General features: G+C 35.8%; 1 protein-coding gene across 1 annotated transcript; it reads right to left on the reverse strand.

Moving 5' to 3' along the window:
* Positions 1-172: 172 nt before the first annotated feature.
* Positions 173-23,168, reverse strand: LOC117332818 (cell wall protein DAN4-like). The gene is made up of 10 exons (XM_033891864.1): positions 22,940-23,168; positions 14,250-14,385; positions 13,695-13,816; positions 12,708-12,792; positions 12,047-12,189; positions 6,526-6,613; positions 6,011-6,213; positions 3,885-4,832; positions 3,160-3,393; positions 173-2,122 (listed from the first exon to the last, which is right to left on the reverse strand). Exons 1-10 carry the CDS (start codon positions 23,013-23,015, stop codon positions 2,049-2,051), a joined length of 2,109 nt encoding a protein of 702 aa, XP_033747755.1. The 5' UTR covers positions 23,016-23,168; the 3' UTR covers positions 173-2,048.
* Between the last annotated feature and the right edge of the window lie 2,657 nt (positions 23,169-25,825).

Raw genomic sequence — 25,825 nt, forward strand, 5'->3', positions numbered from 1 at the left:
AACCGGACACTAACGCTGGAAGAAATAGATGGTAGTTTTTCTTACATTCATAAATATCACATTTTGATATTGAACTAGAATTTAACAAAATAGTGAGTTTTTCACTTCTTTTTTTTCGCCAAAGCGTGGCATAAGACCATAAAAAAAAGATAAAAAAAAGCTAAGACATGAAGAAGTAGTGATCAATATTTTATTTCAACAAACATGGAATATTGTATATCATATCTCGGATGAATTGTTTTGATTTTTCTGTTGGTAACCATACTTCTGTTATCCACAAATTAAAATAAAGTCGTTCAATTAATGTTGTCACTCATTAAACCATCCCTTTTATCTTAGTGGCCGATTCTCACACGTCTCCGCCGTGATTATTTATCCAGAATCGTATACCTATACATGTATGTACATCCGGGTTCTATACATTACTATCATCATGCGTTTTACTTCAAGTCTAAATTAAGTTTAATTCATAATTTAGGCCTTCAATATCTGTCTTAATCGTAAAATGAAATAATTGAGTCTTTTGTAATAAGTTATTTTTTCATGTTGGAGCCCAGTTTGCAGACACACGGCTACATGTACTCTTCGCATTTAAGCTATAGATTCTTGATAACTTCAAATTTCGGACACATTTATCGCTGTATTACAGTTAAGTTTGGACGATGGTTAGTTTTTAGGTCCAGCCATGAGTAAACTTAATCAGTAGTGACGACAGATCTGATCCCCGACGGAAAGGAACGATGTTTCCCGAGTGTTGGCGACTATACCTGCATCTTAGTTGAACGCCGATTTTATTTAAATCACACATATGAAGCACAAACACACTCAAAGGTCATATGTATCAATGACCTCGATTAGACATGAGGGACAGTAGGTTGGTGGGGGTGACAACTGGTCACCAGATGGGGCAGTGGATAAAAACGTGTGTCTCAAATTCAGAGAAGTCCCGATCTGGTTGTTTGTTACTTTTATCCCACTTCCAATTAAGACCAGCGCGTGTTAACATGTAAATAGCGTAGTAATTAGGGGTGAAAATAGAAAAATGAATTAGGAATACCTGTCAATCTACGTCCATTTCTTGTTGGAAAATTGACATTTTAATCTAATTGGTCAGCTTTTTTTATATCTGTCAGTTAATTTGTGTATTGTAAGGCCATACCTGAAGGTAGATACAAGGTTTATCGTAAAACAACAATATAAGTTCGATATATGTATGTATGTATGAGAACAGGTGATGGTCGTACAATGTTTGCTACAGTCAGACAGCGCTAACCAGTATAACGTTATTAATAGCATGTTATAAGCCATATCTGACATACGGAACAAAGAATAATCTATTATTTATTCATATCATTATTATATATTTGTGATGTGAAGTAGTAGTCCTGACTACGTCGTGGGCGTGTTCTAGGACTCACTAAGCATGGAAATGCACTCGCCTAATATAAATATCCCACGCAAATTTCAAAACGACAGGTCATTCCACCACACTATAAAAAGCAATACAACATTTCTATATCGATCAACACTGATTGATAATTAACTTGTCAGCGATGCACTGGTCACGTGTTAGGGTCACAGGTCAGTAGTGATTCACTCGATGAACATATGTATATTTCAGATTCTTCTCACAATTAATACTAAACCCGATATTAGTATACTTAAAAAAAAACACTAAAGAAATTACAAAAATAAAATCGTAATAATTTTTTGCAAAATATCAATATTACCGGCAATATAATAAAAATACCGGTGCTACGATTGGTATAACCGGTATCAATTAATATTACCCATAATACTGAATACTGATAGCTAGCATTGGTAACTTATTGGAAATATAATTAACTTACCGGCACTATTACTGAAATTACCGATGATATAATCAAAATTAATCAGTTCAAAATCAAAACAGATATTTATCAACTTTTACAACCAATCATCCATATATAGTTTACACTCATCCTCTTCGATCCATCCGTTCTTCCATCAGCATTCAGCATACACTCGATTCATTCGTTCCTCGTATCCACAAAGTTCGCAAGACAGATTCACGTGAAGAAGTAAGATACAAGAGTTACTAAAATCCACATTATCGCTCTGGACCGGACTAGAATGGCACCACCTGTAACATATAATTACAAATATAAATCGCTAGAGGGCGCTCTGGACTGAGTAGGGTGTCGCCACCTGTAACATCATCATATATATTATAGTCGCTAGAGGGCGATCTGGACTGAGTAGAGTGGCACCACCTGTAACATAATCACAAATATAAGTCGCTAGAGGGCGCTCTGGACTGAGTAGGGTGTCGCCACCTGTAACATCATCATATATATTATAGTCGCTAGAGGGCGCTCTGGACTGGACTAGAGTGCCGCCTGCTGTGAAATAATCGCAAATACAAGTCCCTGGAGGGCGCTCTGGACCGGCGTAGGGTGCTGCCACCTGTAACATTACCACATATATAAGACGCTAGAGGGAGCTCTGAAGTCCAGTAGGGTGATGCCACCTGTAACATGATAATAGATATAACAGTCGCTAGAGGGCGCTCTGGAGTGGAGTAGGGTGCTCCCACCTGTAACAACATCGAAAATTTAAGTTGCTAGAGGGCGTTCTGACCTAAAGTATTGTACCGCCTCAACACATATTACAGCACTAGAGGGCACTCTTAGGCCAGTTTCCTGTGATAGTCTAGAAAATGCAAGATTATTATATAAAACACACAAAAATATTTTTCTATTGAAATTATTTTTTTCCGAGTGAGTACAAACCGGTCTATGTACCGGAAATCCATTGTAAATTAAAACAAACACAAATACAGAGAAACATCAATAAAAAATAAATAAATACATCAACAAAAACAAAAAACGCACGCCTCCAGGATGTGTGAGGGAGGGAGAGGATGGAAAACGGCAAAGGATTCTACAAAAACGAATTACAGTGAAGCATGCAAATCGAACTACCGTCATATCATTTAATCCATCTCGTTCATATTAAACGAAACGCCAATGTCTTCCATGGTCTAGAAGTGTCATAGAATATTGACAGAGAGTCTGCTCCGTAACTAACAGAACATCAAAAAAACTATCGAGAGAAAAAACAGCACTATTTTTTTACCAAGAATATTTTTCGAAATCATGCCATAGCAGATCACCTTACCGTTAGTGTCACCACTGTGGGCTCCTTTTGAAAGTGACGTCGTCGTCTTTGACGTTAGTGATGTCGAAGGAACGTCTGACTTTACCGTCGATATTCTTGTAACTGATTCCGATTTGAGAGGTAATCTAGATGTTGTCGTTTCAATCCGACTCTTTCCTGACGAATATAATGTTCGAGTTATCTCCCTTCCTACGGTTGATGTTTTTACAGGCCTTGTCGAGACTCTGGTTGGCTCTGGTGATAACAAACCGAGGATGTTTAAATAATGTTGCTTTCTTCAACACTTATCGTATTCCTTATATAGAATCTTATTTCTGTATCATATTAAACAGTGTTTTATTAATTCCGTCTTATTTTTTAAAAATGGGCCTTTAGTTTTAAAAAATCCTAATAAATAATAGACGATTTATCAATGAACAAAATAATTGATTTTTGAACAATCATGATTACCATTAATCTGACGAATCGAGGATATGTCGATCTTCAGACTAATCTAATAGGGACGAGATTAATATGTTAAGTGATGCCATAGTCATAGACAAATCATGCAATGCTGATGTTTTGGTTAGATGACACCGTAGTTGATGTGTTAAACACGTTCGACCATGAATATAGAAGCATATTATAGGATTATCAAGGCAGACTTACAGCGAGATATATACTGTATAGGTGTTAATACAACCAAAATCCAACTACAAGACACATTCAAGTAATAATGCATTCACCTGGAACGGAACTGGGAACTTTCTCATGCACCTCCTCTGATATCCCGTCATTGACACGTGGGGGTGTATTCCCGGAGTAGCTCTGTCGGTCCGCTAGTCCAGCGGTGACAGTATTTTGGTCTGACTTGGCAGTTTGTTGTTCACTGGACGGTGTTGTCATCTCATTTTCAACGACTGCCGAAAAGAGTGAGGTGTTCACAACAGCATCCTGTGTTACTTCATTTTCGTCTTCTGCACTGAACGCTGGTCCTGATGACAGAACAGTTGAACTTTCCATTTCCACGACGCTGCTGTGACTTTGTGTTTCCATAGTAACGCTGTCATCTTTGTCACCACCAGTTGACGATTCCGTGAATTTAAGGCTTGGTGTGGCGGAAACTTTTGGAATGACAAAGCCTCTGTTCGAGGGAGGGTCATTCTTTTCTGTTGATGCAATAGATTGAGAGGTAATTTCAAAATGAGAATTGCTTGTTTGGTGGCTGGGAGATGTGGTTACTGGAGAAATACTTGATTTAGGATTTGAAAATATATCATTCTGAAAACTCTTCGTTTTTTCAGTGAAAGATGTCGTAATCGAAGAACTGCTTGTTTTGAAATTTGAAGATGTCGTCATTTGGGAACTGCTCGTTTCGTGGCGGACAGAAGTCGTAATGGGGCCAGACAGTATAGAGATGCCTTTTGTGGTATCCGTAGGTGTCTTCATTGGAGAGCTGCTCGTTGTGAGATTTGAAAATGTCTTCGTTGGAGAACTGCTCGTTTTGGGTTTCGAAGATGTCGTCATTTGGGAACTGCTCGTTTCGTGGCGGAAAGAAGTCGTAATTGGGTCAGGTAGTATAGTGGTGCCTTTTGTTGTAGCCGTTGTAGTTTCGAGTGGTTGTCTGGATATTTTAGTCAAAACATCCTCAATATAGGGTCGAGTGGCATTTGATGTCCGGACGGAAGTGTCGACTGGAAACGCAATGTCGGTATTATTACAGTTTTTTATGCGGAGATGTTTGGAGTAGAATAAACAAAACAAATTAACATGCTTTAGCAAAACACACTTTATTTACAGTGATACATGCAGAAGTACTGAGTAGCACAATGCTTACATTCAGCAAAATAAACAAGACGGCCGATATTGCATGCCGAAAATGTCACTGGACTTTGAAAAAAGGAAAAAATAAATAAATAAATAAACGTCATGGATTATGGATCCAATATTGTCACACAAGTTCAAAGCGATTCCTAATCAAGCCCGTGCGAATGTAGACAAGAGCGCGAGGTAAACTCTTATTACAGTATGTCATACCCACTTGGTGAGTGTCAAGTGTAAGACAGTAATCGTGCAGCTATGTCAACAATGTGTATCACATATGTAATTTACACACGTGTGTAGGGGATGTATTTTGGCGACAATATATCACATACACAAAGTGTAAACCGTTATCTTTGGGGGAGCTACAATTCTCGTGCTTACAAAATTAAGATAAATCATTAAGCATCCTTCAACCATTCTGAACTATTTGTTGCATACATTTTCAACAGCGAATTCCTTGATAAAAACGATGAAATTTCCACTTTTACAACATGTGATAAAATTAAGTGAAATCTCTGATTCCGACATTCCGAAGTGTTAAACGTTAAAGCACCCTTGTGGTGTTAAGCGGGATTATTTCACTCCGGTGTAACATGTAAATGTGACCCCTCTGGAAAGCATTCCCCGGATGGGATCATCTTTCCACGTTGCACCGGTAATGGACGGTTACCTCCCCATTCCGTTAGGTTCGTTTTTCATGCAGTTGATCTGTGTGCAATACACGTGCAAAAGTGAATTATAAGAGTACGACTGCTGAACTATCAAAATTACGCTACTCCATGCCGGGAAGAAAGTGTAAATAATTAAAAAACAACAAACAAAAACAACAAAACACTGAGATAAACTAATATGTTAAGCCTTGGGATATCATGAAGACATCATGCAGCAAACTACAACCATAATATATAGCACATTCTCTTAAGTAAATTCTTATTACATAAATAAACTCCCAGACTTTGTATAACGTGTGTTATTGATGTTAATCAAATCACGCAAATCTGAAACATGTCAACGATGCTCAGAATGAACCATCAACGTTTTCACTCACTTGTAGAGGAGGATGGTGACCTTACTGATGACGTCATGGGTGCTGTTGTTGTGGTTACTGCAGATGACGTTTCTGGTGTTTCTGTCGTCAATCGAGCCGTAACGTCAATTCCAATGAGACTTTCTTCGAAATAGGGAACCATCTTGAGGGCGTCGGAGCATGTGGTTATCTTTGAAACGCATGATTTTAACGCATCGGTTCCACTGGAAAAGACGTAAGTTTTAAACCAATAACTTCTCTATTCAAATAAAGTATTGAAAACATTAATAAGTAAATCATGTAATAAGAAGTGATAATATAGTTATGATAGTTATAAATGCACTACTCGGTCTTCTTGAGAGTTCCTAGTCTTGCCATATGTACTAAGCATCTGTGGGTTTACACATTTCACGGAAATTATACTTAATGCTTGCTTTCAAAATTTGGTACCTTTCTTACTGTTGATATGATTATGACACGCTACTCTATAAAAACAATTGTTATCGAATCATACCAAGACATATATGAATGAGTACCTGTCAGAATAATCTCTTGTCGAGTTCCATTGGAGTAAACATGCTTTCACTGACGTCACAGCATTGTCAACATCTGTACAGTCTTTGGCTGTAGAGAGACAACAGAATATCATTAAATACCCTATGACGACACTATCGGTCATTTTAATGACGACAACAATTTAGAGATATAAATATAGTGTAACAGGTATTTACATTACATGTAGTATTCTTATGTAATGATATATAATATTATCCCAATACTATATTTATATAGTGACTCTCATGGAAACAATCAAAAGTATTACTTCAAACCGTTAGTACACGAGTTCTAGGGCCTTTTAAGGCCCCAGAGACAAATTCTGTCGTTCTATTCAAATTAAAGAAAACATTCTTGGCATCGCGTATTTTCAGCTAAATATTCCCTCTTGGTCTCATATTCTCATTTAAACTGATCACCGGCACACCGGTGTTTATTATGCTACAAGTTTTACTGTCACTCTTGATCTATTTCTATTACTCGTTGTTGTTGTTGTTGTTTTGTTGTTTTTGTTGTTTGCTGTTGGTTTTGTTATACATTGTTATACTATATACAGTGTGAGTCAACTGATTACAAAGGTACATTGTTATACTATACTGTCTCAGTCTCCTGATTACAGAGGTACATTGTTATACTATACTGTCTCAGTCTCCCGATTACAAAGGTACATTGTTATACTATACTGTCTCAGTCTACTGATTACAAAGGTACATTGTTATACTATACTGTCTCAGTCTCCTGATTACAAAGGTACATTGTTATACTATACTGTGTGAGTCTCCTGATTACAAAGGTACATTGTTATACTATACTGTGTGAGTCTCCTGATTACAAAGGTACATTGTTATACTATACTGTCTCAGTCTCCTGATTACAAAGGTACATTGTTATACTATACTGTCTCAGTCTGATGATTACAAAGGTACATTGTTATACTATACTGTGTGAGTCACCTGATTACAAAGGTACATTGTTATACTATACTGTCTCAGTCTCCTGATTACAAAGGTACATTGTTATACTATACTGTCTCAGTCTCCTCATTACAAAGGTATATTGTTATACTATACTGTCTCAGTCTCCTGATTACAAAGGTACATTGTTATACTATACTGTCTCAGTCTCCTGATTACAAAGGTACATTGTTATACTATACTGTCTCAGTCTACTGATTACAGAGGTACATTGTTATACTATACTGTCTCAGTCTCCTGATTACAGAGGTACATTGTTATACTATACTGTCTCAGTCTCCTGATTACAAAGGTACATTGTTATACTATACTGTCTCAGTCTCCTGATTACAGAGGTACATTGTTATACTATACTGTGAGAGTCTCCTGATTACAAAGGTACATTGTTATACTATACTGTCTCAGTCTCCTGATTACAGAGGTACATTGTTATACTATACTGTGAGAGTCTCCTGATTACAAAGGTACATTGTTATACTATACTGTCTCAGTCCCCTGATTACAGAGGTACATTGTTATACTATACTGTCTCAGTCTCCTGATTACAGAGGTACATTGTTATACTATACTGTGAGAGTCTCCTGATTACAAAGATACATTGTTATACTATACTGTCTCAATCTCCTGATTACAAAGGTACATTGTTATACTATACTTTCTCAGTCCCCTGATTACAGAGGTACATTGTTATACTATACTGTCTCAGTCCCCTGATTACAGAGGTACATTGTTATACTATACTGTCTCAGTCTCCTGATTACAAAGGTACACTGTTATACTATACTGTCTCAGTCTACTGATTACAAAGGTACATTGTTATACTATACTGTCTCAGTCACCTGATTACAAAGGTACACTGTTATACTATACTGTCTCAGTCTCCTGATTACAAAGGTACATTGTTATACTATACTGTCTCAGTCTCCTGATTACAAAGGTACATTGTTATACTGTACTGTCTCAGTCTCCTGATTACAAAGGTACATTGTTATACTATACTGTCTCAGTCTACTGATTACAAAGGTACATTGTTATACTATACTGTCTCAGTCACCTGATTACAGAGGTACATTGTTATACTATACTGTCTCAGTCTCCTGAGTACAGAGGTACATTGTTATACTATGCTGTCTCAGTCTCCTGATTACAAAGGTACATTGTTATACTATACTGTCTCAGTCTCCTGATTACAGAGGTACATTGTTATATTATACTGTCTCAGGCTCCTGATTACAGAGGTACATTGTTATACTATACTGTCTCAGTCTCCCGATTACAAAGCTACATTGTTATACTATACTGTCTCAGTCCCCCGATTACAAAGGTACATTGTTATACTATACTGTCTCAGTCTCCTGATTACAGAGGTACATTGTTATACTATACTGTCTCAGTCTCCTGATTACAGAGGTACATTGTTATACTATACTGTCTCAGTCCCCCGATTACAAAGGTACATTGTTATACTATACTGTCTCAGTTTCCCGATTACAAAGGTACATTGTTATACTATACTGTCTCAGTCTCCTGATTACAAAGGTACATTGTTATACTATACTGTCTCAGTCCCCTGATTACAAAGGTACATTGTTATACTATACTGTCTCAGTCCCCCGATTACAAAGGTACATTGTTATACTATACTGTCTCAGTCCCCCGATTACAAAGGTACATTGTTATACTATACTGTCTCAGTCCCCTGAATACAAAGGTACATTGTTATACTATACTGTCTCAGTCCCCCGATTACAAAGGTACATTGTTATACTATACTGTCTCAGTTTCCCGATTACAAAGGTACATTGTTATACTATACTGTCTCAGTCTCCTGATTACAGAGGTACATTGTTATACTATACTGTCTCAGTCCCCTGATTACAGAGATACATTGTTATACTATACTGTCTCAGTCCCCCGATTACAAAGGTACATTGTTATACTATACTGTCTCAGTCTCCTGATTACAGAGGTACATTGTTATACTATACTGTCTCAGTCCCCTGATTACAAAGGTACATTGTTATACTATACTGTCTCAGTCTCCTGATTACAAAGGTACATTGTTATACTATACTGTCTCAGTCTCCTGATTACAAAGGTACATTGTTATACTATACTGTCTCAGTCTCCTGATTACAAAGGTACATTGTTATACTATACTGTCTCAGTCCCCTGATTACAGAGGTACATTGTTATACTATACTGTCTCAGTCTCCTGATTACAGAGGTACATTGTTATACTATACTGTCTCAGTCTACTGATTACAAAGGTACATTGTTATACTATACTGTCTCAGTCACCTGATTACAGAGGTACATTGTTATACTATACTGTCTCAGTCTCCTGAGTACAGAGGTACATTGTTATACTATACTGTCTCAGTCTCCTGATTACAAAGGTACATTGTTATACTATACTGTCTCAGTCTCCTGATTACAGAGGTACATTGTTATATTATACTGTCTCAGTCCCCTGATTACAGAGATACATTGTTATACTATACTGTCTCAGTCTCCTGATTACAAAGGTACATTGTTATACTATACTGTCTCAGTCTCCTGATTACAAAGGTACATTGTTATACTATACTGTCTCAGTCTCCTGATTACAAAGGTACATTGTTATACTATACTGTCTCAGTCACCTGATTACAAAGGTACATTGTTATACTATACTGTCTCAGTCTCCTGATTAGAAAGGTACATTGTTATACTATACTGTCTCAGTCTGCTGATTACAAAGGTACATTGTTATACTATACTGTCTCAGTCTCCTGATTACAAAGGTACATTGTTATACTATACTGTCTCAGTCTGCTGATTACAAAGGTACATTGTTATACTATACTGTCTCAGTCTCCTGATTACAAAGCTACATTGTTATACTGTCTCAGTCTCCTGATTACAAAGGTACATTGTTATAATATACTGTCTCTGTCTCCCGATTACAAAGGTACATTGTTATACTATACTGTCTCAGTGTGATTCTCCTGATTACAAAGGTACATTGTTATACTATACTGTCTCAGTCTCCTGATTACAGAGGTACATTGTTATACTATACTGTCTCAGTCCCCTGATTACAGAGATACATTGTTATACTATACTGTCTCAGTCCCCCGATTACAAAGGTACATTGTTATACTATACTGTCTCAGTCTCCTGATTACAGAGGTACATTGTTATACTATACTGTCTCAGTCCCCTGATTACAGAGATACATTGTTATACTATACTGTCTCAGTCTCCTGATTACAAAGGTACATTGTTATACTATACTGTCTCAGTCTCCTGATTACAAAGGTACATTGTTATACTATACTGTCTCAGTCTCCTGATTACAAAGGTACATTGTTATACTATACTGTCTCAGTCCCCTGATTACAGAGGTACATTGTTATACTATACTGTCTCAGTCTCCTGATTAAAGAGGTACATTGTTATACTATACTGTCTCAGTCTACTGATTACAAAGGTACATTGTTATACTATACTGTCTCAGTCACCTGATTACAGAGGTACATTGTTATACTATACTGTCTCAGTCTCCTGAGTACAGAGGTACATTGTTATACTATACTGTCTCAGTCTCCTGATTACAAAGGTACATTGTTATACTATACTGTCTCAGTCTCCTGATTACAGAGGTACATTGTTATATTATACTGTCTCAGGCTCCTGATTACAGAGGTACATTGTTATACTATACTGTCTCAGTCTCCCGATTACAAAGCTACATTGTTATACTATACTGTCTCAGTCCCCCGATTACAAAGGTACATTGTTATACTATACTGTCTCAGTCTCCTGATTACAGAGGTACATTGTTATACTATACTGTCTCAGTCCCCTGATTACAGAGATACATTGTTATACTATACTGTCTCAGTCTCCTGATTACAAAGGTACATTGTTATACTATACTGTCTCAGTCTCCTGATTACAAAGGTACATTGTTATACTATACTGTCTCAGTCTGCTGATTACAAAGGTACATTGTTATACTATACTGTCTCAGTCTCCTGATTAGAAAGGTACATTGTTATACTATACTGTCTCAGTCTGCTGATTACAAAGGTACATTGTTATACTATACTGTCTCAGTCTCCTGATTACAAAGCTACATTGTTATACTGTCTCAGTCTCCTGATTACAAAGGTACATTGTTATAATATACTGTCTCTGTCTCCCGATTACAAAGGTACATTGTTATACTATACTGTCTCAGTGTGATTCTCCTGATTACAAAGGTACATTGTTATACTATACTGTCTCAGTCTCCTGATTACAAAGGTACATTGTTATACTATACTGTCTCAGTCTCCTGATTACAAAGGTTCATTGTTATACTATACTGTCTCAGTCTCCTGATTACAAAGGTACATTGTTATACTATACTGTCTCAGTCTCGTGATTACAAAGGTACATTGTTATACTATACTGTCTCAGTCTCCTGATTACAAAGGTACATTGTTATACTATACAGTGTCAGTGTGATTCTCCTGATTACTAGTACTATATAACTTACCCGCCATACACACTCCGTCTCCGAACTGTCGCGAGCTCTGATCGTAAACTGTGTCTAGGATGTAGGCACTCGTCTGCTCACCATAGGAACATGTTATGTTTACTAAAGTAGTTTCAAGGCACTCCATACTTTCAATGTATGATCTGCAATTAAAAAAGAATATGTAGTCAGTAATATATATCACGGAGAGGTAGTATGTGGATATATATTTCTTTATGCTAATGAAGCCACATTGTGTCGGTGATTTTAAAAAGATTGTAGTGTAGTTGTTTATTTATTGTGAGTTACAGACTGTATGAATGAGTAAATCTGTTTATACAAACATGGGGTTTAGGGCTATTTATGATAAAAATACACGTTTCAAGAAGAATGGTATCCATGGGAACAGAGACAGGTCGTCAACAGGTTTTAGAAAAGATAAACAAAGGTATCATCACTTACAAATTGAGAGATAAAGTAGAGCCAAATTGAATTAAACTGTGCGTGTCTCAGGCCTCGTCAGTGGAACCAAGTACCTAAAAGTGTTGCTGATGGAGGGTCCATATAGTAGGTCGAAAGACATTTCAAAATCTGGAGGGGAAATATTGGTATTCACGGTAATAAAGAAACGTGGTTATGAATGGCATTCATGGTACCAACGATACTAGCAGTGGTCACTTACCTACAATATTTGTTTTTGTCTGTGCTTAGATCCACGTATGCCACCTTTGTCTCACAGTTTAAGAGGGGCTGGAATATAGGACAGCCTGTAAAGCAATGCAAATAGTTGTGAGATAGATATCCTGCATGACGATTATTATGATAATGTTATAATTACTACCAAAGCCAGGGACTTCTGCATACCCATATAGCATCGACGATAAACGTGCTTTAGAACAGGCCCACTGTGAAGAGGACAGTTTGGCATATACATACTAACTGGTACATCTTTATCTAAATTGTTCAATACATGCTTTATTTCTATTAGCCATTAAACATTGTTTCAATATATATACATGTACGCATTTTCTAAAATGTTACTATTATGTATACCAAATCATTGTCACCCTTGATGCTCTTCCCAAAAAATGATGTTGTGCTGCTGTAAAACTGTATCTATAATTGATGTTTTTTCTATGTATTTCATGTACTTATAATATGCAAAAGGATAAATAAAAAGATTTTAAAACTGAAAAAAAAACTATTTATTTTAGCATGCATTGTTTTTATCTTTCTAAACACATTGCTTGTTATCAAAAGGTGATGATATTAATGGTATCAGAATTCGTTACTTTGTTAGGATGGTATATATAATAATAGGTATATATTCGATGTTAATGTTACCTGTATTTAATGGACGTCTGTGCGACATATATGTTAACTGTACTTTATGGGTATATTTGTGACGTCAATGTTACCGTTTTTAATGGTTATCTATATGACGTCATTGTTATTTTTTAAGATGTGTTTCTATGTGTCGTCGATGTTACCTGTATTTAAAAGGTATATATGTGACGTCAATATTGCCTGTATTTAATAGGTATCTATATGACGTCAATGATACCTGTATTTAATAGGTATATATGTGACGTCAATGATACCTGTATCTAATAGGTATATGTGTGAAGTCAATGTCACCTTGTCTAATGACGTATGATGTAAACCCTACCTTTATTACACGAATCCTTTGTATTATAATAAAGAAGCCTGTATGGAATGGTATCATCAAACTTTAGTCCACATGTCTTTTTAGCCGGTTCGAAGCACGTTGGGAAGTTCTGTGTAAGCTGACTAAAATAAAGAATAGAGGAATACTGAATATTTTGCTGGTAAGCGTATTTAAAACTTAATAAGTTTAAAAACATATTTCATCGTGAATGGGGTCTCCTTTTTAGCGACCGATTTCAATGACTTCACAATCAATATTAATGCCGAACACATCTCTCAAGCTTTTTGATTGGTAATATAATTGAAATGTATCGGATATTTTCATTGGTTTTAATCTGAAATAGCATTGTTCATTATTGGGAACTGTCATCTCGATAAGTCTCACTTCAGCGAAAATACCACATGTGGTATCATTAAGCATATCTCATTGGTTATATCTTGGGTAAGTAGGAAAATAATTGGTGTTACTACGTTACGGTAATGATATTCAGTTTTATGGTATTTTGGTAAATATCAAGGACTACTGTAGTACTTAATTGATGTAATGCCTACTTACATGCAGGTTTTGATCATTTGACTTGTCCCCACACGATTGCTGATAGTGTGATTCATGCCTCTAAGCTTGTCTGTACACGCTTCCATCTCCTGACAATCCAATTTGACGGAGTAAGCACACATCAGGGACACACTCACTGTAACAATGTAACATATACTTTTTAGCCGAGACATTCCGGCGACATGTTATTTTTTTTCGTCACATATACATAGAATGATTTAATATCGGAAAGTACATGCTTATTTCTTTTTCCAACATGGTGTGACCTTAATATGTTTGAATCAGTTTCAGTTTCTGCTTTAAGTTGTTATAACATACCTACCAAACCATGATCCTCGGTCAAATACTCAAAACACCAAATGGACTAGCTGGAACTGAAGAGATGACAGAACAAAAGAAACACCAATACAGCAATTGGGGAGGTTCAACGGTATAAGGGGATCGGGCAAGGACAAAAGAGGCACAAATACTCAGGGAGACACAAAAAGAACACCATTACAGCTTCCAGGGAGATTCAACAGAGATCGGGCAAGGACAAAAGAGGCACAAATACTCAGGGAGACACAAAAACAGGAATGGGAGAGACCTAACATTAAAACACAAGATACCTTACACAGAGCCCTTCTTCAGAAACTGAGAGAAAGCAAACTAAAGACGCAAAGAGGAAAGACAACGGCATGAACAACTTAAATTAACCAAAGCCTAAGGAATACAAACATAGGAACAATTGAAAATACAAGTCGATTGAATATATTCCTTGTTAGAAAACCGTGAACCGTGAATACGGTGTGATTGATTTTCGTTTCTATCTAGTAAACAGCTGATACTTAGAACAGAGTAATAATTATATAGATTCCTGATCCTACAAGCATACATTGTATTCAGAGGTAAACCTATTTCTAAGCTGGAATGATTGCGCTGATTACACTTTCTTTACACTTTTCTATACAGAAAAGGTTGGAAGTGCCATTCCAACATTTCGCTATTCTGTTTAATATTTCAAAATACGCTAATTTGAGAGTTTGGTTTGGTTTGTTTGTTTTGTTTAACGTCCTATTAACAGCCAGGGTCATTTAAGGACGTGCCAGGTTTGGGGGTGGAGGAAAGCCGGAGTACCCAGAGAAAAACCACCGGCCTACGGTCAGTACCTGGCAACTGCCCCACGTAGGTTTCGAACTCGCAACCCAGAGGTGGAGGGCTAGCGTTAAAGTGTCGGGACACCTTAACCACTCGGCCACCGCGGCCCCTAATTTGAGAGGGCCAACATATGTACACTGTATGTCATATCTACAAAAGTCCTCGTTCATATACAAGTAGTTTGGCAAGTAAATAACGGTAAGTGATATGCACTGACTTAGTCCGAATATACAAATATTCACTTGTAATATGGACTTTCGATATTTAGATAACACGTCCAAAGATCAGCTCTTATTGTGTATATAAGTGCACACAACTATGTTCCAGTGATAGTTTCGTATTTTCCCCACCTGTCTAGTTTAGAGCGTATCTACACTATACACCGATTTATACATTAACATTTACCTACTAAAGTGAAAGTACATTACTTTTACATTACCCTGATACACAACACAGTAAAATAGTATTTGTAAAGTTCCTAAGATTGGTGCATTCTTCTATTCCATGTCTTAATGATTAATTTTGCAATTAGGTCGGAATATAAACAATGTTTAATTTTACCAATTTGATTGGAATATATGACTAATGTACCACACACTTTCTATATGTTCGAATTGTTTGGGCTGATTTAGATCATTCTATTTCCCAGAGTGCTCTTTCACACTTTTAACGTGTTTGAAGCAGTTTTGATAATTATTTTTGGATGAGAGGAAATCATACAATTTCCTATTTGTATAAAATCATCTCTCAATATACTAGTGCATTTGAATATTTATTGAATTCATGTTCTACTTCGACCAGAACTTTTCTCCAATCTAGAACAAAAACTCGTTTTGTAAGCAAGTATTTCCCGTGTGTTATCAATGAGAAATCCATTTCTTTCTCCTAAGAGATTCTACATTGACATCTGATAAGCTAAAAGCACTTCAGTGCCTCAGTTCTGTAATCCGTAAGGTTGAATTTTATATCATGTACTGAAGTGCAGTTCCCTAGTCCATGTATTTGCCAACTATGAGGTCAGGTTGACAAGAATACTAGTACCCAGTATTAGATGAAATGTAACATACATGATGTCTTCAGACGACGCCTACATGGGCTGTTCTTTAGCAACACTGTATATTAGAAGTATTACTTTTTGGTAATGATTGATGTTTGTGTCGTGTTGTTTTTATAACGTAGTACAGATTGGACTTTACTTTTTGGTAATGATTCTCGTCAATTAGTTACAAACAAGCTAGCGTTTGTAGCTGTACAGAGTTACCTACTCACCACTGTAACAAAGACTCTAACGGAGCCCGAGTAGTTACATACACTTCTGACTCATACCAACATGGATATGTTGTCATCAAGTTTGTATTATTATATACACAAACAAAATATATTGTATTATTTTCGTTAATGTAGTATGAATATGTGTATTAGGAAGCTTTGTTATATTGATATCTAATCTACATTTATAGAAAAAAAATACAATGTATACCTTGAAACACCTAATGGGGAATAGGACACCCCATTTTTACCATGTAAATATTTTTGTACATCTATCAATAAAACATTTTATGAGATATACTTTAAAAATTCTAATTTAATAAGGAAGAGAAGTTTTAACTACGCTGTTCTAAAGGATTAATAATTAGTCAATAAGAAGTCAATAAATGTACCTTTTAGTGTTTAAAATTTAAATATGCACAATCTCCCGTGGAATTACCAAAATTATGATAATGCATTGTAATATGTTAAGTTACTCACAGCATTTAGTTGACTTTAACTGCTGTATATATACACATAGATACTGTTGTCAATGGTTATGGAGATACATTTTTGGATTTTTGTATAGATTGTTATATTTGTGTTCTTAATTGCAGAATTGGTTCAAATGACTACACATGTATCTCTACCAAAGGTAAATCAGTTGTTGACTACATGTTGGCACCTCATGACCAACTTCACATTTTTGAGAATTTTAAAGTGCATACAATGACCGATTTGATTAGTAGCTTGAACATTGTTATGCCTGAAAAATTCCCGATCACTCATATTTGGAAAGCATTATACTCATTCCAACTTCTGAAATGGGAACAAAACAGCCAAAAATTAATGAGGAAACTTTGAAGAAGTGCACTAAAAAATATTAATGCAAAGAGAATTCCGGATGATTTTTTGGTTAATAGTGACATTCAGCCATTGGTTTTAAAAAACTATTAATAGTATAGATAATAAATTGTATAAATAATATAGACAAAGCTAATGAAGATTTTCAAGTCTTTTTTTAAAAGTGAAATGGAGAAAAACCAATTTGATCTAAATGATTAATTATTAAACAAAACTAATAGTAGAGATTTCTGGAAAGAAATAGGTTAAATAGGTATCGCTAGGGACAGAAAATCTACTATCCCTTTCGAGGTTAAGGACGATCATGGCGTGGTACACTGAGATATTTCATCAGTTGTAGATCGTTGGTCTTTAAGGAAAGGCAAATCATGGGATTCAAGAGCTAAAAAGCTAGCTGGTATCACAAATATTAAAAATGAATCAACCAAATCCGTTATGTTAAAAATCAAATAAAAAGTGCGCCAAGTTGATGAAGAGGTGTGGTTTTCCGGCCTCTTGTATGATAAAGATAACACGAACGGAAATAAGTTAAGAACGTACCGATTATTTAAAAAACAGATTTAAGACCAGAGTCTCACGCCACTAGTTTAATACCAAGATGACACCGTAGTTTATTAGCTTAAGTTAAGAAGTGACAGCTTACCGCTCCAAATAGAGACGGGTAGATTTACACGTCCTATCATCCCATTAAATAATAGGTTGTGTCAATTTTGTAATTTTAAAGTAGAAAACGAAATCCATTTTTTATGTGAATGTAATTTTTATTCTGATCTTTGAGTTCCTCTTTTTGCGATAGCAAGTATTTTAGATGATTCATTTGTTTCCATGAATTGCAAAGATAAATTTATTTTTATTATGAATAAGGAATCGCTGAAACCCCTTTTAGCTCGGTCAATCTTCCTTTTTATGAAAATGAGATGTTGTTGACTGTGATACAATTGCTACATATTATGTGTTTTATCTGTATTATATCTGTAACTAATGTGTTCCAATTGATGCATTAGTGATGGTATGGCGACTTGTCGGGAGGGGGCTCCCCAACCACTATCGCTCTTCCTTCATCATTGTATTTAGCACAAATATTCTGTAAAGTATTGTATTTTATAGTTTATTAAATTGATGTTATGATGACGAGGTTGGGGGTTGTGGAACCTGTCGGTAGGGATTGGCCAAACCACACTTGCACTTCTCCCACCCTCGTATATAGGTTCTATATTTTCCATGTCCATGTACAATAATATGTTCTGGACCTTAAGTGTCTCGTAAGTCAAATTTAGCTGGGCATGTTTTACAAATATGTTTGTTGAGTTCTGTGAAAAAATGTTGTAAAATATGTGTGACACGTAAATAAAATATTTTGTTATTTATTATTATTCATATATAAGTAATAGGTATGAAATGATGTAGTTAACTTACAGTCGAACTATCAAATGCTTCCTACTTATTAGTACACTTATTAGCTCATGTACATTGGTGTACGTATAAATATATTGTATCAATACCTCTATATAGTTTGTGTTACAGTTGATGTACAGAACACTTACAGGGTTATTAATCGTTTGATTTAAAATTCATCTATCTACAAAAAAAAAAACCCAAAAAACTAAACAAACCAACAATTATGGGATTTGGTCACCCCTCCATATAAATGTTAATATTTCATTTCTCTTTTTGATTGCTAAGTGGACCCAATCATAACTAATTCACGCGAAGCATCTATTAGTGTGGTTATATACGATTTCTAGCCATATATGCTGTATGTATTCCGGAATTGACATGCCATTAACTAGGCAAGTTCTGTACAATCTCTGGTAACATACAGTATACATGTACCATATATATTTACATGAAGTGTATTAAATTTACCATTTCTGATACAGCATAAATGCATTACACACGAGTTATTTGTGGTATGTATTTTGATATGTGCATTATTTGCTAGCGTCATCCATACCAGTACCCTAGGGTTTATCTGATAGTCCTGAGTATATCGGTACTGTGTATATGTATAAACGACCTCTTACTGTTTATAACAACACTATAAGTACCAGTTAATACGAATCACATGCTATTTATCCTCACCATACATACAAATTATCATATACCGGAATTGTCATGTCCTGTGTTATACTAACAATCCTGCCCTGGCTTACCACACGTTGTCTAGACTGCCCACAGGATAATAGACTACCCTCACGTTGTCTAGACTGCCCAAAGGATAATAAACTGCCTACACGTTGTCTAGACTGTCCACAGGATAATAAACTGCCAACACGTTGTCTAGACTGCCCACAGGATAATAAACTGCCAACACATTGTCTAGACTGCCCACAGGATAATAGACTGTCCATACGTTGTCTAGACTGCCCACAGGATAATAGACTGTCCATACGTTGTCTAGACTGCCCACAGGATAAAAGACTGCCCATACGTTGTCTAGACTGCCCACAGGATAAAAGACTACCCTCACGTTGTCTAGACTGCCCACAGGATAATAAACTGCCTACACGTAGTCTAGACTGTCCACAGAATAATAAACTGCCAACACGTTGTCTAGACTGCCCACAGGATAATAGACTGTCCATACGTTGTCTAGACTGCCCACAGGATAAAAGACTGCCATCACGTTGTCTAGACTGCCCACAGGATAAAAGACTGCCCACACGTTGTCTAGACTGCCCATAGGATAAAAGACTGCCCACACGTTGTCTAGACTGCCCACAGGATAAAAAACTGCCCACACAGTGTCTAGACTGCCCACAGGATAAATGAGCTTTCCTGCTATTCCATAATTCAGTAGCTTGGCTATCGTATTATGCTTTCTGTTGTGTTTTGTTTTCTTATTGAATTAGCTTAGAGTATAGCTTTTGTCCGCGTTATAATGACGTGTTTAATCTTTATTTACGGGATGTGATCCGTGTAATGGTTTAACACAGGTTAAAAAATAGACGTCAATGCTTTTGTCTAATTGCATGACGTCATCATTGAAATACAGAAAATGAAGTTTTATTTGACTGTCGTTCGTTGGTATTAATTTTCATAAATATCCCAATTCGAAATTGACTTCTTTTGTAGATAAAAACAGCATTAGGCAGTCTAAATTCGTTTGTTCGAAGTTGTGAGGAGGGGACGGGGATGGAAAAAGTCTTCGAGATATCCCTGTGTGTTCGAGATAACTGAGAATATACATATATATACGAGTTGTCAGAGCGTGAGATAATGAAGTTTGACTGTGTTTTAAAAATATTGAAAAAGCTTGAATATTCTTATCATTTTCAGACATTGGGGAAAGCAGAATATTATATTGAAAGAATAATTGTACGAATTGCACACAAGTGAATATCACTTTAAATTAAAAAAAAAAAAAACGTTAATACATACAGTATCTATTTGTAGATATTTGCATATTAATCTATATCATACAACTGTTTCGTCCATCTAGAACTCGTCATCGACGATAAGACTGTGGTATACTAAAGCTTGAGGAATGATATAGGTATTATCTGTACTTAGCTGGTATATTGTATCACAAACCAGGTGTTAAACAGACCCTGCACTGATTACACAGTAACGCTGATGTCTGTTTCCTTTGAGGTATGGAATACTAACAGAAGCGAGTCTGTTTGGGATTCAATATAAATCCGATAAAAGGAAACCATGTGCCAAAAATAGCACTGGGATTATAATGTCCTGAAAACCTCTCAACTGAAGGTAACCCTTCTTTTATATATTAACATTGGGCAAAGGGGTAATAATATATATAGTCACAATTATCTCACTACCAAAACTAAACCCTTCTTTAATTTATTAATATTCGGCAAAGGGGTCATGATATATTGACACAATTATCTCACTACCGAAGCTAACCCTTCTTTCATAGTGTGATATCTCTCCAAAGCGTTTCTTTCTTCTTTATTAACGTTTGGCATATGGGTCAAACTGTATTGTTACGAAAATCTCACAACTGATGCTAACCCTTCTGTCTTTCTGTCGGTCTGTCTATTTATCTGTATATATCATGACGTCCTACAGATCTCAGTACCAAAGCTAACCATTTACTAATATATTGACATTCCGAAAAGCCTAGTAAATGTCACTCTGAGTAATTTATATCATTGTTTATAGACGAAAGAAAAGGGTCATTTCTTCATAAAAAAAATCTACACTTTTGGTGATACAGTATCAGATGACTTACGGCTAACTCTTGTCATTCACCCTAAATCTATTGTTGTTCTCCGTAGGGTTAAAATCTAAGTAAAATTGAATTATCACAATTATCTCACTTCCGAATATAACCCTTCTGTCTTATATTCGGTAAAGGGGTCATACCGGTAATATGTTGTCACAATTATTTAACTTTCGAATCTAAGCCTTCCTACATAGTGTGGTATTTCTCCAAAGCGTTTCTTTCTTCTTTATTAACGATTGGCATAAGGGTCAAAATGTATTGTTACTAAGCTAACACTTGATATTCCTCCAAAATGTGTTCCATCTTGTTTATTTCCAGGAACGCCGGGCATTATTACTGATGTGTATCAGGACAGAACTAGGTCATACTATCAACTAAAATTACACAGCATTGTCCACCAGGGTAAATAAGCTTCACAAAAATCCATGATCGCCTAAATCTCTCATCCTGAGTGCCAAGATGGCTTCTTCTCGCCTTGCCTGACATTCCACTCATTGTGTTTTGGGTTAATTAATTGTTATTTGATTCACAGTGATGCATATGTGAATGCATGCCTTTCACTACTCTTGGTTGGTTTGAGACAAAGCAAATGTCTGAGAGTGTGGAGAAACCAATCCGATTTAGGTGTACAATAGTAACATCATTTGCCAAAAAGCATTGCCCTCGATAGTAGTGTCAATGTGCGCCCTGATTACATCTGCTACATCGTAACAAAGGACTATACTTTTATAATCGATATCCCTGGTACGGATTACACTGCTCCTCCATAGAAACACACTGCTGTTTAATATTGTGGTTCGATATAAAACCTATGACATTTGTGAAGTGTATTCGACAAGGTTTTCTGTATGTAAGTGATGTTGTGATAGAAGTAGATGTCTTTTTAGACCCAGTGTATAAGTTATTTCATGTCATTGTAGGACAAACAAAACATTACTGCCGTTTGGAAATTCTGTCTGAATATTTCATGCATTTTCACATTTATGTCTGGCTGTCCAATTCGGTCTGGCGTGATTCTTATCAGAAATGTTTTTACCTTATATGGTAGTATAATTATGCCGATTTAACGAGATTTTACACAATCTATACAAATAATTCCCCTGTCTAATCCATACACGTCAGGCACACATTATATCCGTAGATAGTTAATACACCCGTAAACCTGGATATAGATCTGTGATATATCTGACCTTTTCTGCACATGAAAATCACATGAAACGTTCATATCTAGTAATGGTCTATAGCTACATACCTGTCAATATCGTCCATAGCGAGCGCCCCGATGTCGTCATGCCAGTCGGAGGGAAATGTTCGGATATCGCCAACATGTGTTCGATGTTTTCCTCTGTGTCGCTAGTTCTCGTCTCTCCTGATCCGAAGTGGACGTGTGTTGTAAAATGCACACGTGAGAAATACGATGCCCGTGTGTTGGGTGACTAAACATCCGTCCATTGTGGCCCGGAGGAAAGATACACATAGTACCAGCCAGTCTAAGTGCATGCCTGTGAGAGCACCAGCCAGACACGGCGAAGTGGGCGTTTCCTATTGTGCATGTTAATGAGAAGCGATGACAAAGCTGGAAATTGATCCCGAAAATCAGTTATTAAACTCTTTATTAGCAAACTATAAAATCCAGTCCCGAGTTAATATTGAAGATAGCTATTAACGATATAATACACTTATTTATCCGGGACGTGTACATGTTTTTATGTTCATTCATCCGTGACCGTGTACATATTTTTATTTTCATTCATCCGCGACCTGTACATATTTTTATTTTCATTTATCCGTGACGTGTACATGTTTTTATTTTCATTTATCCGTGCCGTGTACATGTTTTTATTTTCATTCATCCGTGACCTGTACATGTTTTTATTTTCATTTATCCGTGACCTGTATATGTTTTTATTTTCATTCATCCGCGACCTGTACATATTTTTATTTTCATTTATCCGTGACGTGTACATGTTTTTATTTTCATTCATCCGTGACCTGTACATATTTTTATTTTCATTTATCCGTGACGTGTACATGTTTTTATTTTCATTCATCCGTGACCTGTACATATTTTTATTTTCATTTATCCGTGACGTGTACATGTTTTTATTTTCATTTATCTGTGACATGTACATATCTTAATTTTCATTTATCCGTGACGTATACATGATTTTATTTTCATTTATCCGTGACGTGTACATGTTTTTATTTTCATTTATCTGTGACGTGTACATGTTTTTATTTTCATTTATCTGTGACGTGTACATGTTTTTATTTGTATTTATCCATGATGTGTACATATTCTTATTTTCATATTTTTATTTCTAATAAGCTTGTTTACCGTTTGTTGTTTGGTCAGAAAAAATACTATATAAAGACATTAATGCCCACAATATAAACAGTTATATTGATAATTATAAAGATAATGACAATAAAAAAATTGAAATGAAATGAAATAGATAAATAAACAGGATTTTTTTTCAGCTCTATCTAATTTGAATACGAGATTTTAATAATGTGAATAAATCAACACAACATATAATATGGTACCCAGGTAATTAGTAACGCGTCAAAAACATATATGTTGTACCCAGGTAATTAGTAATGCGTCAAAAACATTTATGTTGTACCAAGGTAATCAGCCCTGCGTAAGTTAACATATATGTAGTACCCAGGTAATTAGTCCTCTGTCAATAAACATATATGTTGTACCCAGGTAATTAGTCCTGCGTCAATAAACATATATGTTGTACCCGGGTAATTAGTCCTGCGTCAATAAACATATATGTTGTACCCAAGTAATTAGTCCTGTGTCAATAAACATATATGTTGTACCCAGGTAATTAGTCCTCTGTCAATAAACATATATGTTGTACCCAGGTAATTAGTCCTGTGTCAATAAACATATATGTTGTACCCAGGTAATTAGTCCTGTGTCAATAAACGTATATGTTGTACCCAGGTAATTAGTCCTCTGTCAATAAACGTATATGTTGTACCCAGGTAATTAGTCCAGTGTCAATAAACATATATGTTGTACCCAGGTAATTAGTCCTCAGTCGATAAACATATATGTTGTACCCAGGTAATTAGTCCTCAGTCGATAAACATATATGTTGTACCCAGGTAATTAGTCCTCAGTCAATAAACATATATGTTGTACCCAGGTAATTAGTCCAGTGTCAATAAACATATATGTTGTACCCGGGAAATTAGTCCTCAGTCGATAAACATATATGTTGTACCCAGGTAATTAGTCCTCTGTCAATAAACATATATGTTGTACCCAGGTAATTAGTCCTCTGTCAATAAACATATATGTTGTACCCAGGTAATTAGTCCAGTGTCAATAAACATATATGTTGTACCCGGGAAATTAGTCCTCAGTCGATAAACATATATGTTGTACCAAGGTAATCAGTCCTCTGTCAATAAACATATATGTTGTACCAAGGTAATTAGTCCAGTGTCAATAAACATATATGTTGTACCAAGGTAATTAGTCCAGTGTCAATAAACATATATGTTGTACCAAGGTAATAAGTCCTCAGTCGATAAACATATATGTTGTACCCAGGTAATTAGTCCTCAGTCGATAAACATATATGTTGTACCCAGGTAATTAGTCCTCTGTCAATAAACATATATGTTGTACCCAGGTAATTAGTCCAGTGTCAATAAACATATATGTTGTACCCAAGTAATTAGTCCTCTGTCAATAAACATATATGTTGTACCAAGGTAATTAGTCCAGTGTCAATAAACATATATGCAGTACCCGGGAAATTAGTCCTCTGTCAATAAACATATATGTTGTACCCAGGTAATCAGTCCTCTGTCAATAAACATATATGTTGTACCCAGGTAATCAGTCCTCTGTCAATAAACATATATGTTGTACCCAGGTAATTAGTCCTCTGTCAATAAACATATATGTTGTACCCAAGTAATTAGTCCTCTGTCAATAAACATATATGTTGTACCCAGGTAATTAGTCCAGTGTCAATAAACATATATGGTGTACCCAGGTAATTAGTCCTCTGTCAATAAACATATATGTTGTACCCAGGTAATTAGTCCAGTGTCAATAAACATATATGGTGTACCCAGGTAATTAGTCCTCTGTCAATAAACATATATG

This window comes from Pecten maximus, chromosome 8, assembly GCF_902652985.1.
Source record: "Pecten maximus chromosome 8, xPecMax1.1, whole genome shotgun sequence".
Taxonomy (NCBI): domain Eukaryota; kingdom Metazoa; phylum Mollusca; class Bivalvia; order Pectinida; family Pectinidae; genus Pecten; species Pecten maximus.